The sequence below is a fragment of the Glycine soja genome, chromosome 19 (genome assembly GCF_004193775.1).
Source record: "Glycine soja cultivar W05 chromosome 19, ASM419377v2, whole genome shotgun sequence".
Classification (NCBI taxonomy): domain Eukaryota; kingdom Viridiplantae; phylum Streptophyta; class Magnoliopsida; order Fabales; family Fabaceae; genus Glycine; species Glycine soja.
The window spans coordinates 37,323,882-37,338,849 of NC_041020.1; the positions used below are offsets into that span (position 1 = coordinate 37,323,882).

Below are 14,968 nucleotides of genomic sequence, written 5' to 3' on the forward strand. Positions count from 1 at the left end.
TTTGAAATAATTTGAAAATTATATCATACACGCCTTTTGTTTAACATTATCGCTAAAACAAATTGTATCATATTCATATGTAATTCAACGATTTTTCATATTAGTTATCTCTTTTTATTTTATTATCATTATTATTATTTTATATAATACTTGTCAGTATATAAAGAGACACTGAATTTATACATATATCGCAACACAAAAAGAAATATAAATAACTATTTTATAAATGAAACGATGATTGTCTCTCACTAATTTCCACTTTTCTTCATAATAACTATCACCAATTGAGCAAGCTGACAAAACAATTGAGCAAAGAGCGAATCACCATCAAATTTGATAGTACAAGGAAGTCAATCTAAGATAAAAGCCAGTTTTAATTATTTTTTTATAAATATTTTCCCTTTATCCTCTTTTATTTGCTGTGGCTTGTCACCAAGAAAGATTTGATTCTCGTTAAATAAAGCTTACGTTTCTTCTATTCCAATAAAGAAACTTCGAATATAACGACCCAATTGTCATTTCCTTTTGAAAGAGATATATAGAGACATTAAAACTAAAACTCAAATCCTGTCTAAATATAAAACACCCTTGTTGATTGACCAAAAAAATGGAAAAAAAATCTTGAAACATAATCAAATAGGCATAGTATTGGATGGAAATAGACATAGTATTGGGGTCAATGATAAAATTCAGTATGGGCCATTGAATGGATTAACGAAAACAAAGGTTGATCAACAAATGTAGTATGCCTTTAACATATGTTAACCAACAAAAGTTGGGTATAGTATAATGAATTAATATCTTACAATATAATGAATCACGATTTAAATTCTCATTAGAGAGACTTTAGCAATGTTTAATTGTGTTTGCAGCAAGATTGTCTTATATGAAGGTGGGAGAAATTTTTTTATAAATTTGTTTTACAGATATTCGGTTGTTGACTAGCTAATGTCAAAAATATACTGCACATGACCCATGTGAATTGTAAATCAACCTTTGTTTTCATCAAGAGAGTGAAAAAATAGGACAATACAGGTAATCTCAAACCTCTTTATGATCATTCTTAATATTAACATGTTCAATAAATTATGATGGGCAAGTGTTTCCTGCACTTCCATAATTGTTTCTTGCACCTTTTTAACTTTTTGAAAAGTCTAATTTAGAATGTAAAATTTCATTTCAGATTAACCTTTTTGAAATGTAATCTAATATGCAAATTTTTACTTCCATAGTGATTAATCCGGAATGTAAATTGCATTCCAAAATGAGGTGCAGGAACCACAATTACCAATATAACACCAAAATTTTGACAGTGTGTTTATAAGGGCCCAATCTCTTGTTACCATTTCGACTGGAACAATAGTGTATTCAGTATTTCATGTTATGTAGAACCAGAAAAATGCTAATGTTCTGTAAACAAAAAAGAAGAATACTAAAATGTTGGGAGTACACATGGAATGTTCCCAGTATTTTAGTAAAGCTCTAAAAACACGATAACAATTATGATATATATTAAACAAAGAAAAGTACGTATGATATATTTAGATAATATATTAAACAATATGTTAAGCACAAGAGAACATATATGTAATTTTTTCGTTTTGTTAACGCAAGATAAAGTTTCGCAATGTAGATTAGGCAATAATGACATTATAAATTTGAGCTATTAGCTATGCACACTTGTCTCCCACTAACACGTGTAGTTCATGAGAAAGGATGTTTTTGTCTTTTAGATTAACAGTATTACACTGTAAAATATTCCATAAAAAATGTTCGGTTTGTGTTATGTTCTTTTCACCCCTTCAAAAGCATAGTATCATTTTGGAAAACTTTTCACTTTTTCTAGCAGTTCTTATATAGTTTTTTACATAGAGGGGTGTTAGAGAGATAATAGAATTTTTTACACAAACTTAGTGTATTAATAAATATCATGCTCTCTAATAGTATGGATAAACACAAATTTTGGGTGACTATGTACAAAATTAATTTTGTAAAATTGATTTTAAAATAAATGTTTTATATTCAGATATTTTTATTTTAAAAACAAGTTAATAGTAAATTTTGTATAAATCTTGTAACTCGGTATTAAAGTTATTTCAAATCAAAATCAATTTATTAAAGTTATTTAAAACTATTTTAAATCAAAATCAATTTAAGATTTTAAATCAATTTCTCAACTTAAAATCACATGAGTGAACATTTACGTCAAATCATGTAAGTTATAATTGCAAAATTAAAACTCTAGCATAGTCCAAACAAGCTAAAAGTTGGTGTGACACACCTCATCAATCATTTTCATTTTGCACCATGAACAAATTTATCAACAATTATATTCTTAAGAAAATTCATGTTTGATTTTTATGTTGGTTATTGAGAAATTCACACAATCTTTCTTCTTAATTTGGGCTTGGAATTTGTTATGAAAAAACATAGGCAGAGTTATAAAATTTAGGTTTTTAATTATATTAAATGTTGTAGTCGACCTTACTTAATTTATATTTGATAGAGGGGAGAAGATAAAAAATAAAAAAAAGGTTTAATTATTCATTTAGTCCTTATAGTTTTTAAACTTATCATTTTTAGTTCATATAGTTAATAAGTGAATTTTTTAGTCCATGAAATTTAATAACTAATTTTTTAGTCCCTGGTGATTATATTTTAATTCTCAAAAGATCTTTATCGTTAAATTTTTTTAAACTTGGTTAGTTAAAAAAAATTTAACGGCAAAAATTTCTTGGGAATTAAAATGTAAATATCACGAACTAACAAATTCACTTACTAATTATAAGAATTAAAAGAGATAAATTTAAAAACTATAAAAACTAAATAAACAATTAAATCATAAAAAAATAAGATGAATCTCACAATTTTTACACTCTACTTTAATTTAATTATCTCTTTTTTATTTTCATCTTTTTATTTTCATCCTCTTAACTAAATAGGCTACTAGGGAGATAATACTTTGCTATTCTACATTCCTACAAAAAGAAGGAAGTGAATTAAGATCAAGGGACATTACTACATCTAGGCCAAAGTGGGGGTAAAATAAGAAGTGTTTCATTTAGGAATATAACCACTTTACACTTGAAGTAGCACAGAATACGAGTCTCTACCGCTTTTTTTGACATAGCAACTAGCTCAGCAGTAATAATAATGTAATATTGATGCAAGGTATATATAAAGTGCTTTCACTGCAATCCACTTTTTTTCTATCTCAACCGACAGTTCACTGACAAATGGAGGACTTGAGTTCAAAGACAGAAACCCCCGAATATGTGATGTGAATGTGATGTGAACCACACTATTCCTAGTTTCCAAATTCCACCCACATTATAATATCATCTTCACACTCCCAACAACATTAACCATTGATCAACCTTCCTTCCCTTAAGTAGTTAACAATTTCTCCCACCTTCCCTTCTCAGTTTCTCTCACAAATTTGCATTTTTATGTTCTCTTTGCACTTTTCTCCCATATGGGGCTCAAAATCTTCATGGCCTCCTTCATGATGACCTCAATCTTGTTCTTTCTCCTCTTCATCCCCACAAGATTGACCGTACAATTCTCCACCCTGAGGCCACCTGTAAACTACTTCAGTGTCCCCCCCAAGAGCAGCAAGGCCTATCCAGTTACTTTTGCATACTTGATCTCTGCATCAAAGGGAGATGTTGTGAAGCTCAAGAGGCTGATGAAGGTGCTGTACCATCCAGGGAACTACTATCTGATCCATGTGGATTATGGTGCTCCACAGGCTGAGCATAGAGCAGTGGCAGAATTTGTGGCTAGTGATCCTGTTTTTGGCCAAGTGGGGAATGTTTGGGTTGTGGGGAAGCCTAATTTGGTCACATATAGAGGACCAACTATGCTTGCTACCACTCTCCATGCTATGGCAATGCTTCTCAGGACCTGCCAATGGGATTGGTTTATTAATCTTAGTGCTTCTGATTATCCCTTGGTTACACAAGATGGTATGGTGAGTGGCCTTAAATGATTAGATTGCCCAATTGGATTGCTGCTTTGTTTTTTCTCGTTTTTTGTCATTGGTTCTGTTATCAAATCAAAATTGGAGTTTTGCCTAATAATCTATATTGATATTTAATACAAATCTTTACTATACAGTGTGAAACTCCTATTCTAATTATTGAACAACATCAAAATTTTTTTTTTCTTTTTTCTGTCACTTACAGTTTTTTTTTTAACTGTGAATTAATCTTACTAGTGTTGATTGCATATGTTAATAATTGACTCAAATCAGTGTTTATGAACCTCTTTAAACTTACAGATCTGATCCAAGCGTTTTCTGGGTTGCCAAGAAGTACCAATTTCATACAGCATAGCAGTCAATTGGGTTGGAAATTGTAAGTGGTATTATTGGTTTATTAGATTTTTCTGTTTCATGCCTCACGATTTGCCCAAAATCCTGACTTTAGTTTTTTAATAAATACCCATTTTTAGCAATAGGAGAGGGAAGCCAATAATCATAGATCCGGGGCTTTATAGCCTTAATAAATCAGAAATTTGGTGGGTCATTAAGCAAAGGAGCCTGCCAACATCTTTTAAGCTGTACACAGGTTTTCTTTCTCTCTGTTCTCTTTTTTTTTTTTTTGGTTTTAGATTGTGCTGTTATGTGTGTACAAGGGCATCAAGCATCCTTCTTATTGAAAAATACATAAGTTTCACATTGGCTAGAGATAATCTTAAGCCCTTATCTTATGAGTTAGTTTTTGGAGTTGAGTTAAGCCTAAACTCACCTTTTAAGATGGCATCAAAGCAAGTTCTGATCACGCTTTTGCTTGTGGTGACAAACACTCACCATTTGTTGTTCACGCATCAAGTCCAATAAGTGCTTTGTGTGAGGGGATGTGTTGGAAATAATTCAAGTCTCACATCAACTAACAATACAATCATATTAGACTTTATAAGTGAAGAACAACCCTCACTTCTTGAATTAGTTTTTAGAATTGAGTTAGACCTCTCACCTTATAAACTCTATCTTAAAATTATTTTTAATCAATGTGAAAGTCGTGTATTTTTCAATACATAGAAAAAAAAAAGTGTATCCAGCATCCTCCGTTGCCTTCATTACAAGCCTATATATGGATTTTTATTTGACCTTTTTTGCTTAGTAATCAAATGGCATATATGTGGACCATGTGAGACTCTGAAATCTGAACACAGTTACCATGAGTTGTCCCATAATAAATGATGCATATATCAATGTCATAATTTATCGTTGTCGGTTAGTGCCCGTGCCCAAATTTCAACTTTATATTAGATCTTATCTCAATTTTATATTTCCCTTCTTGTAATTACTCATTGGTGTATATTAGTGTAAGTGTTTAACATGTGTACTGATCAGCTAATAGTGGATTAGAACATTCAAGAAAAAGTATTTTTTAATATGATAAAGATCAAGCTAATGAAGTAGCCTAAGCCACACATCTGAACCTATGGTTGGTTGTAGTTAGGCATTAATTTATACCAAAATATATATATATATATATATATATATATATATATATATATATATATATATATATACACACACATTATACATTGGTATAAATTAATAATTTTGTGTAATTGTTTTTACTCTCCACATCTTTTAAATCATTTAATTCTTATTCTTAATAATTTTTAGTAATGTTAAAGTAGTAATAATAATTAATCTTTTTTAATTATGAAAATTAAAATTGATCTATTAATCAAAATTAAATAATTATTCACTAATCATTCTTTATTTATTGGACAATTTAGACACTGATTTGCTCCTCTTTCCCTAGTGTGCATAATGTGGCTTCAATAACTTTATCTTCCTATGTCAGTTGAGTGAAACTCCACAACCTCTTCTTTAGCCCTTGGCCAAGTACAATTATTTAGCACATAACCCTGACTCTTGGTGAACATGACAAAAAAAGGAAAAAAGAAACAAGTACCCAAGTTTACATTTAACATATGAGAGTTTCTAAGAATAAACAAATATCAAATGAATAAAAAAGAGATGACAGTTTCTAAATGATGAAATTGAATATAGAATCAGAAAAAAAGGAGTGTGTATTGCCACTCTAATGAGTCTGTTACCAGTTTTATGTAATTAGATTTTATCAAAAAATTCAAATATATCAGTTTGATTAACAAAAAAGGAAGGGCATTTTGATTAAAAAAAATAAAAAATAATAAGAGTAGCAATAGACACTGGAGTGGCAATAAATATTACGCAGGAAGAAAAATATAACTGAACCTAACAATATAAAATTATCAGATTTTAGCTACACAAATGAAAGGGCTATAATACTGTATAGACTTTGTCGTTTTACATAGAGAGATCAGTGAAATTTTGGAAAATAGTGAGGGACAGAAAATGCTTCATGTAAATGGCAGAGGATAGCTCTGCATTGAATTTGGAAAATACAAATGTCACTTCCTAGAAGCCATAGCAGAGGAGGACCCATCTATTTGGTTGTGGTGTTGTGCAGTGTGCACTTCTAGTAGGTGCACATGTACAAGTACAATGCCTTTGTTTTGGTCTTGCTTGTAGAGGATCAGTATGCAATAAATATGTCTTCACTTTTGTTGTGCTTTGTTTATCTTTTCGATACTGTGTTGTGTCAGTCTCAATTTCAGACACACAGGGACGTACAGTTGGCTAATCTATTTCTTGTCATCCTTTTCTTTTTGTTAAATCGTAAACCAGAAGAGGAATTTGTTCAATATTGTTAACAACTACGTATAGTTTTCTAGACTTACTGAAGATTTTGAAATTTTTCTGAAAATAATATCTAACGGTTTGATAAATAAGGTTAACTTTCCAGCACTTAAGGATTCAAATCCTTTTAAGTGAAATTGCTCATATTTTTTTTTATAATATTTGGCTCCTTGAGAAAGAGAGGCACATTTTAGAGGTGAAAGTAAGGGGTTATAACCATTAATTGAAAAACCAAAGGAGTAGATTTTAATAACTAAAATACCTGTGTATGTATTTATTACAATCTCATTCTTTGATTTCTAAATCAAAGATTAGATTTCTGCATTTTTCCTCTGAAATTAACTTTTTTACTTTAGATGAACCAAATTCATTTTGATAAATGATGTGTTTTTCCACGCCTAACATATAGTGGTTTGATATGTAGCAAAAAGCAAATGTTTAGTTAGTGTATATTAATTTAACTCCACATTATTTCTGTTAAAATTTCATGCAATGCAGAAGTATAAAAGCTTTAATAGGCCAAAGGTGATTTTTTGTGATATTATTTTGGGCCAATGAATCAACCAATTAACATCTTGCTAGTAAGCTGTAACTGTAAGTATTACCCCATTAGAGACAAAATGGTGTGCAAAATGTAACTTGTGTGCCGTCCATAACAGTAGTGAACAAAATATGATGTGGGGAACCAAAAAAAGGTTGGCCATAGTCCATAGATCGAGTAGGTAGCATTGAGCTCCTTGGCTCCTTGCCAATTTGTGTAAACAGTAAAAGTATAATTATCAATATTTAAGAATGTTTACATACAATTGTTTAGATTTCTACTTTTGCTCGTCATCAAACTACCCCAACCTAGTTTATTGCCCTGCCCAATATCTAACACTGCATGGTTTTGTACCCCGGCTAGGGAACTTAACGTTGCAAAGCTTTAGTATGTGTTTGGGCGAATGTGTATAAAATTGATTCTCGTTAAAATTAATTATGAAATGTATTGATTTATGTTAGGATGTTTTTATTCTAAAAATAAGTCAAGAGCATAGTTGAGTATAAAATTTTATATCTAATACAAAACTATGTAAAGTTGTTTGAATTCAAAATTAATTTTGAATCTAAAATCACTTCCTTAACATGAGACTAAACGCGTGAGCTTTTACCTAAAATCATGTTAGTTGATATTTCAATGTGATTTTGAATGATGTAATGGGAAGAATTCAATTATGCTCTTAGATCATTGGATTGTATTAATCATTAGACCTCTAAACATGCATGACACATTCTATTTGGTAACATTTTGCATCAGCTAACATGGTACCATTCTGAATGTCCTCCCAAATCCTCAGGTTCGGCTTGGACAATACTATCAAGATCTTTTGCAGAATATTGCATAGTGGGGTGGGAAAATTTGCCAAGGACCCTCCTCCTCTACTACACCAACTTTGTGTCATCCCCAGAAGGATATTTCCAAACAGTTATATGCAACTCTGAAGATTACAAGAACACCACTGTTAACCATGATCTTCACTACATTACTTGGGACAACCCTCCAAAACAACACCCTAGGTCTCTAGGACTTAAGGATTATAGGAGAATGGTTCTTACTAGCCGCCCGTTCGCCAGAAAATTCAAGAGAAATGATCCAGTGCTTGATAAAATTGATAGAGACCTTCTGAAAAGGTATCATGGGAAATTTTCTTATGGGGGATGGTGCTCTCAGGGTGGAAAATACAAAGCATGTTCAGGTTTGAGAACTGAGAATTATGGTGTGCTTAGGCCTGGTCCATCCTCAAGAAGGCTGAAAAATCTGCTAACAAAACTTCTCTCTGATAAATTTTTTCACAAACAAAAGTGCAGGTAATAACCTTCTGATTTCTCCATTGAATTGGTGGTCACTCTACTGAAATTTTGGTTATAATATAATAATTATCATTTTTTTTTACTTCTTTTCAACTTGGAATTTTATGTGGTTAAACTAATTTATTTTGCCATTATCGGAAGCACCGAAGCATGAATACATAATAATAGTGAAAATAATCATGACATGGAAGATTGATAAAATTGGACACTTTCAACTTTGAAAGAATTTGCATCACGTTTATAACATGCATGAGAGTTGTTTTGATGCTGTATTTGTAACAATCATAGCCAAGCTGTTTAGACATGATTGATTAACTTCTTTATAAATATTTTTAGGTAAAGAAAATAAGAAAAATAAAATAAGTTTCTTTATAAGTTAAAATTAATTTATGTGTATAAATTAACTAGTAGAAACTCTTTCATATAAGTTTTTGGAAAAACTTATTTTAACTTATGCATAAATTAATTTTAGTTTATAAGAAAAGTTTTTTTTTCTTATTATTTTTCATTTTATAAGCACCTATAGATAAGTTTATAAAAAAAAGTAAATTTAAATATTTTTTTTAGTCTTTATAATAATTTATTATTTTTGTTTTTTGTTAAAAAAAATTAGTCCTTAAAATACTTTAAATAACATTTTGAATAGTAAAAAAATATTATAAGGACGAAAAATATAAAAAATTAATTTATAAGGATTAAAATAAAAATAATAATTTTATAAGAAGGAAAAGTAAAAAGAAAAATTGTAAGGAATAAAATGATATTTAAGAAAAGAAAGTATTGAATTGTAATAGTGATATATGTATATTAATTTTATAAGTAGCTAGATTTGAGTTTTCATTCCTAAATTTTTTTACTAGGTACAAATTTCAATTCTATTTTTTTTAAATAATAGCTATTGCTAAATTTTTAATAACCCATCTAAATTAGAGTAGCTAGCATCAAGTTGTGCCGGTTGCAAAATTAGAAAAAGTATTGAATCTTCTTTACCTTTATGAAGTGAGTAGTTCAAGAACACAATTGAAACTAATTGATTCTCAAAGTAAATAAATTTCCATAACTTTTTTTTATGCAAAAGAGGTGTGCAAATGCATCACAATAGTGCTTACAATCCCAACTAAATTGTCACCATAGTAGCTAACAATCAATTGCAGCACACCAAAACATCAATAAAAAAACTAGAAGATTACAAAAACTTGGGAGGAGATAAACCAAACCAGTAAAGACAATTATCCATAACTAAGGCTTTCCATGAACATTACAATCAATTGTCCAACAGGCCACTAGGAAAAATTATAACTAACAATCACAGAGTACATGACTTGTTCAACTAAAGTGCATGGAAAATCCACAAAACCACTAGAGCAGTGACGAGAGTATCAGAGGTACAACAATGGTAGAACGGGTTTTTGGTACAGCAATATCGTTTTTGGCGCGGAAGACATGAGTTTGCAGTTATTTTTGGAAAAATATTTTTTAGGATATGATTAGACCGTGATTTACGTTTAAATTCTTTATCATGTTATTAAAATTTCAGATCATCCGTTTTGGATTCTGTTTCTACTATTATCTATATATTTATAAAAATTGTCCAACACTTTGCCACTTGTTGGCTGCTGAATAGTGGATAGTGACCTTTTTTTTTTCTTCTCACTTAGTCTCTGCTACTTTCTATCTCTCTCTTCCTTGTGCTCTTTATGTAAATGTTACCATGCAAACACTAAAAAGCTTATTGCATGGGAACACTCCTTTGCCTCTATGATTTTTTATACGGCATTCAATTTTTTTTTATTTTCATAAAAATTTAAATCGTATTGATCCAGTTCATATTGACCCACCTTTTAAACGGATCAGTCTAATTTAACTTACTTAAAGTTAATTTCAAACAAAAGTGATTCGATCTGGTCTAATTCACCATGGGTTGTAGGTTAAATGGGTTGACTCATTGACTCGTCTAAAATAATATATATATATATATATATATATATATATATATATATTAAAAAGGAAATTCAGCAAAAAAAATCAATTTTTTTAAAAAAATATTAATTAAATTAAATCTTCTACTATTTTCATACCACAACAAATATATTATCACAAACTAGAAGCCTAGAACTATACTAACAACAAATTTTAAATAGTCTTGAACAAATCACTAAATAAAATAATGTTGAAAAATATTATAAAATACTAAAAGTGTATTTTAGATGAATTTTATTCTATTTCTAGTTAAATGAACAAAAACAATTTAATCTTAAAAAAATATTACAAAATACTGATAGATTATCTTTTTTAGGTGGGTCAGGTGGATTGACCTGACCTACCATGGGTTTAGCTCAGGTGGGTCTGATCGTAAATAGGTCAGGTCAAGTATTACAGCCAATTGTAATTTTTTTCATTTTTTTGGTTCGGTCTGGCTTGAACCCGTAGTGGGTCAGGTTGGTCTATGGGTTTGGACCCATTTTGACAATTCTATATAACAACAAAGCCAACATGGTTAATCCCTTGCACGAGTATCTATCCACAAGCCATGTGTCACACACTGATTAGCTAGAATCACAATTAACATGGTGGTCCTTAACCAAGTAATAGTTTCTCCACTAATTGGCCTTGCTTCATCGTTTGTGCCTTGTTCCTCTTAGTAATTTGATGATACTTCTCTTGACTTTATTGGCTAAAAAATTAATGGCAAAGAAGATGGACTAATTTTGATCACAAGTGTAATTTGTAAATAATCTTAGTAACATTTTGGGCCTCGTGAGATCTATATCATGTTAGCTGATTCAAAATATTAGTGCATTAAGTCGTGATCTGAATGAAATTGGATTCAATCTTTTTAAGTATGATACTAGATTCAAATATCATATAAAAAATGTGTTAGAAAGAGATACTCAGTAAAATTAAGTGACCAACTAGATTCTTTAGTGTCAATTATTCATTGACAAAATAAATAAATATTTTACATCAATAACATGATTAAAAAATACGGTCATAGTTTATTTGAATTGATTTAGACATGGTAGTCCAATTTTATCTAGACAAACACAAATAAATGCAAAAAAAAAAAAAGTAAAGAAAGAAAAAAAAAAGAGAATCATTTAATTCAAAATCAAACCTGGCTTCTTTTCCATTCCCAATTTACAACTCAATTAGATTTTTATTAAAAAATGAAAAGAAAGTAATATATATATATATAAAGAACATTTCAGATTAAAAAAAAGGAAAAGAAAAAAATAAATCACATTGCAGGCATCCGTTCGAAATGCAAGGACTATTTTCAGTATACTTCTGAGCCCTCTTTCCCCTTGTCTCCTGACTATAACAACAAAACAAAAATCTGAAATAGTTTAAAGAAAATGCAAAAAAATAAAAATAAAATGCAAAAGCTTCAAACGGAACAGTGCTGTTTGGGGTGTGCTTCCTAGCTCCCTTTCTTTTTGTTCCTGTTGTTTCTCCACGAGTGTATCATAGCTTTTCAGGCACATGTCAAAACCACAAACGGTTACATTGATTTTCCTCACACTCCTATGTCCTTGCCTCCTTTTTGTTTTCTTCCTCTCAAGCCTCGCCAACAACCACTCACATAACACAGCACACACGAAAGTCTTTACCCTCTCCTTCCTTTAAATTCATGCATTTCACAATATATTTTATATTTTAGTTAGTTTTTAATTTTTTATTAACAATTCTTTTGACAATTGCATAAACAAGTTTTTAAAAATAATTTTAATATTTAAAACATTACTTTTAGTAATATTTTTTTTTAGAATATAGCCTCAGGATATTTTATATATATTTTTTTTATTCTTAACATATTTATTATTTTTCTATCATTTTATACTTTTTAACTACTTTAATAATTAATTTTATCAAACACTTATAATTTAATAAATTAATTTTTCAACTTTCAAGTTATATTTTTACCTAATTTTACCAAACATCATCTTAATGAGGAACCGACATGTTCCCGCTGAGTAGTGGCTATACACTTTGAACACTTTGATGCTATCTTATCTACAAAAGACAAGACACTTTGATGCTTAACATCATGACTTTGAACAAATACTACTAAAGTAGTAAAGATGCCTAGAAAATGAAGAGTAGTTTTTACCTACACATCTCCCCTTAATTATACAAATCTTTATGGGTCTTAAACTTTGGGCCTTTGTGTTCGAATTACCATCTAGGTAATTCTCCCTTAATTGAGGTTAATTAAGTGACCTAAACTTTCTAATTTTCCTTAATTATGTCAACACATCCTATTGTGGATCCGACCACTGGCTTGCTTGTAGGGGTCGGTTCGAGATAACCAATGTCTCAATGGTCATTTGGTGAAATCGGTTTTGAAGTTCTTATCTTGATATCTCGACACAAAGGGGATTATTAGACTTTGGTTCTCACTCTCCTCAATACACAAGTCACGCAGGTTCTTTCTTTCCTCACTACTCTTTACCCTCATCTATTCGATCAGAACCCACATTCTCTCAAGATTCTCATAAACATAGCACCACTCTCTCAAGCTCTCAACTAGCGCACAAAAGAGACATTGATGGCAACCTTTACCTTCAAGCCTTCATAAAAGCCAGCCCATTATTCCTTCCGCATCAACAATATTCACTCATCACTCTTATACACCATTCACGTTCACAGCACATATATAAGACTCTCTTGGCATGCACTAAGAGAAAACAACACAGCACTCACTCTTTCCTCTCTTTCAACCTTGAACAACACCTTCATCCCCATAAAAGTTTTCATCACATAACCACACTTTCTGACCATCATTCTCTTTTTTAGGCAGAAAATGGTAGCTACATTTGAACCGGCCTCCCATGAAACCAAAATTATCTCACACCATCCAAACCATGACATATATCAGAAAATTATTTGTAAACGTTACTATGACCGTCTCTCATTGGATGTCCACGTATTCCATTATCAATAAGTGTATCCATGATATATATCTTTCCGCAACCCTTCTTCCCTTACCACACCAAAACACCAGCACCACCACCAACCTCGGCCAGCCATAACCACCCCCCAAACACCGTGCGCACAGTCACTATTTCCGCTGAAGCTTGTAGCTGCTACCCACCACATACCAAATCACGAGATCATAGCATGAGGTTTTGTTCCTTTGCTTCGTTTGAATGTTTCATCAACGTGTTTATTTGGCTTTTATTAGTTCATCACTTTAGCTGTGATTTTGTGCTTCTGTGATGTGTCGTAAGTTTAGGTTTGATAATTATAACGGCTTCGTATCTGTACATAGTCCATTGGACCCTTATGATATTCGACCACCTTTTTTTTTCTCTGTTATTTGTCTCTTATTTTATTATGTTTTTGTTATTATAAGCTCTACGTGTGCAGAAAAAAATACTAAAAAGAAGAAAAAGATTTTCTGAATCATTAAATAAAAAGTTCCAAAATACTTTTAAATTAAAGATATTCCCTTTTCTATAATATACTATCTACCGTATATTATATATATATATAAGGTTTTTTCATATAAATTGATGTCATGTCACATGACAGTCTCAAATTTATTTTCTTCACAATAAATGTAATTAATTAGATTTTATTTATTTTTATTAAAAATCATGATTATAATTATGGTAATATATATATATATATATATATATGTAATAATAATAATTTATGGTAATAAATCATTATTATATATCTTTGTGTTAAATGCAATTAATTAGAACATTCATTATAAGTTGTTTCATATATTTGGTTTTGTTACACGAATTTAAAATGATAATCTTAATTGAATTAAAATGAAATGAAATACAGAATATTTATTTTTGCCTTGCAAAAAAAAATAGAGATGATTTTTTAATGTAACATATTCTACATATTAATTTATTATGAAACATACATGTGTACTTACATAAGCTAGAATCCTATAAATTAAATCAAATTAGACATGTATATTTTATTATTATGAAAGATAAACATGCACTTTTTTTTAATTGATTGTTCAATAAAACAATTTAAATCAAAATTAATTTATTTTACATATTTAATGAATATTATATTATAATTTAAAAAGTTTTAAATTCATTAAAAGTGTGTATATAAAATATATTTAAATATTTATTGACATATTTACAACATACATTTATTAAAATTTAAACTAAATAAAATATATTAAAAATTCAAATATTATAAAAAAAATAATTCTATAAATTATAATATATGAATTTAATATTTATGCAACACAGCAAATACAAAGTAAGTAATAAAAAAAAAAAAACTTTAGTAGCGACTACTTTAGATGCACTTTTAATTTAGTTACTACAAGATAGTTATACAGAAGTTTTGCTATAGTCACTTTGGATATCGATGCACTTTTAATTTGGTTATTGTGAAAGCTTTTAAGTTAAAAATTAAAAACTAAAAAAT

General features: G+C 29.8%; 1 protein-coding gene across 1 annotated transcript; it reads left to right on the forward strand.

Moving 5' to 3' along the window:
- Positions 1-3,225: 3,225 nt before the first annotated feature.
- LOC114398455 (beta-glucuronosyltransferase GlcAT14A-like) lies at positions 3,226-8,644 on the forward strand. The gene is made up of 4 exons (XM_028360654.1): positions 3,226-3,968; positions 4,283-4,358; positions 4,456-4,571; positions 8,044-8,644. The coding sequence occupies exons 1-4, from the start codon at positions 3,476-3,478 to the stop codon at positions 8,556-8,558; spliced, it is 1,200 nt and encodes a 399-aa protein (XP_028216455.1). The 5' UTR covers positions 3,226-3,475; the 3' UTR covers positions 8,559-8,644.
- Positions 8,645-14,968: the final 6,324 nt, after the last annotated feature.

Excerpts from the sequence above, each read along its gene's own strand:
- LOC114398455 (XM_028360654.1), top strand. The coding sequence starts at position 3,476 with ATGGGGCTCAAAATCTTCATGGCCTCCTTCATGATGACCTCAATCTTG. Across the intron at positions 4,359-4,455 it reads AGTCAATTGGGTTGGAAATT|CAATAGGAGAGGGAAGCCAA; the intron begins GTAAGTGGTATT and ends ACCCATTTTTAG. Across the intron at positions 4,572-8,043 it reads ATCTTTTAAGCTGTACACAG|GTTCGGCTTGGACAATACTA; the intron begins GTTTTCTTTCTC and ends CCAAATCCTCAG.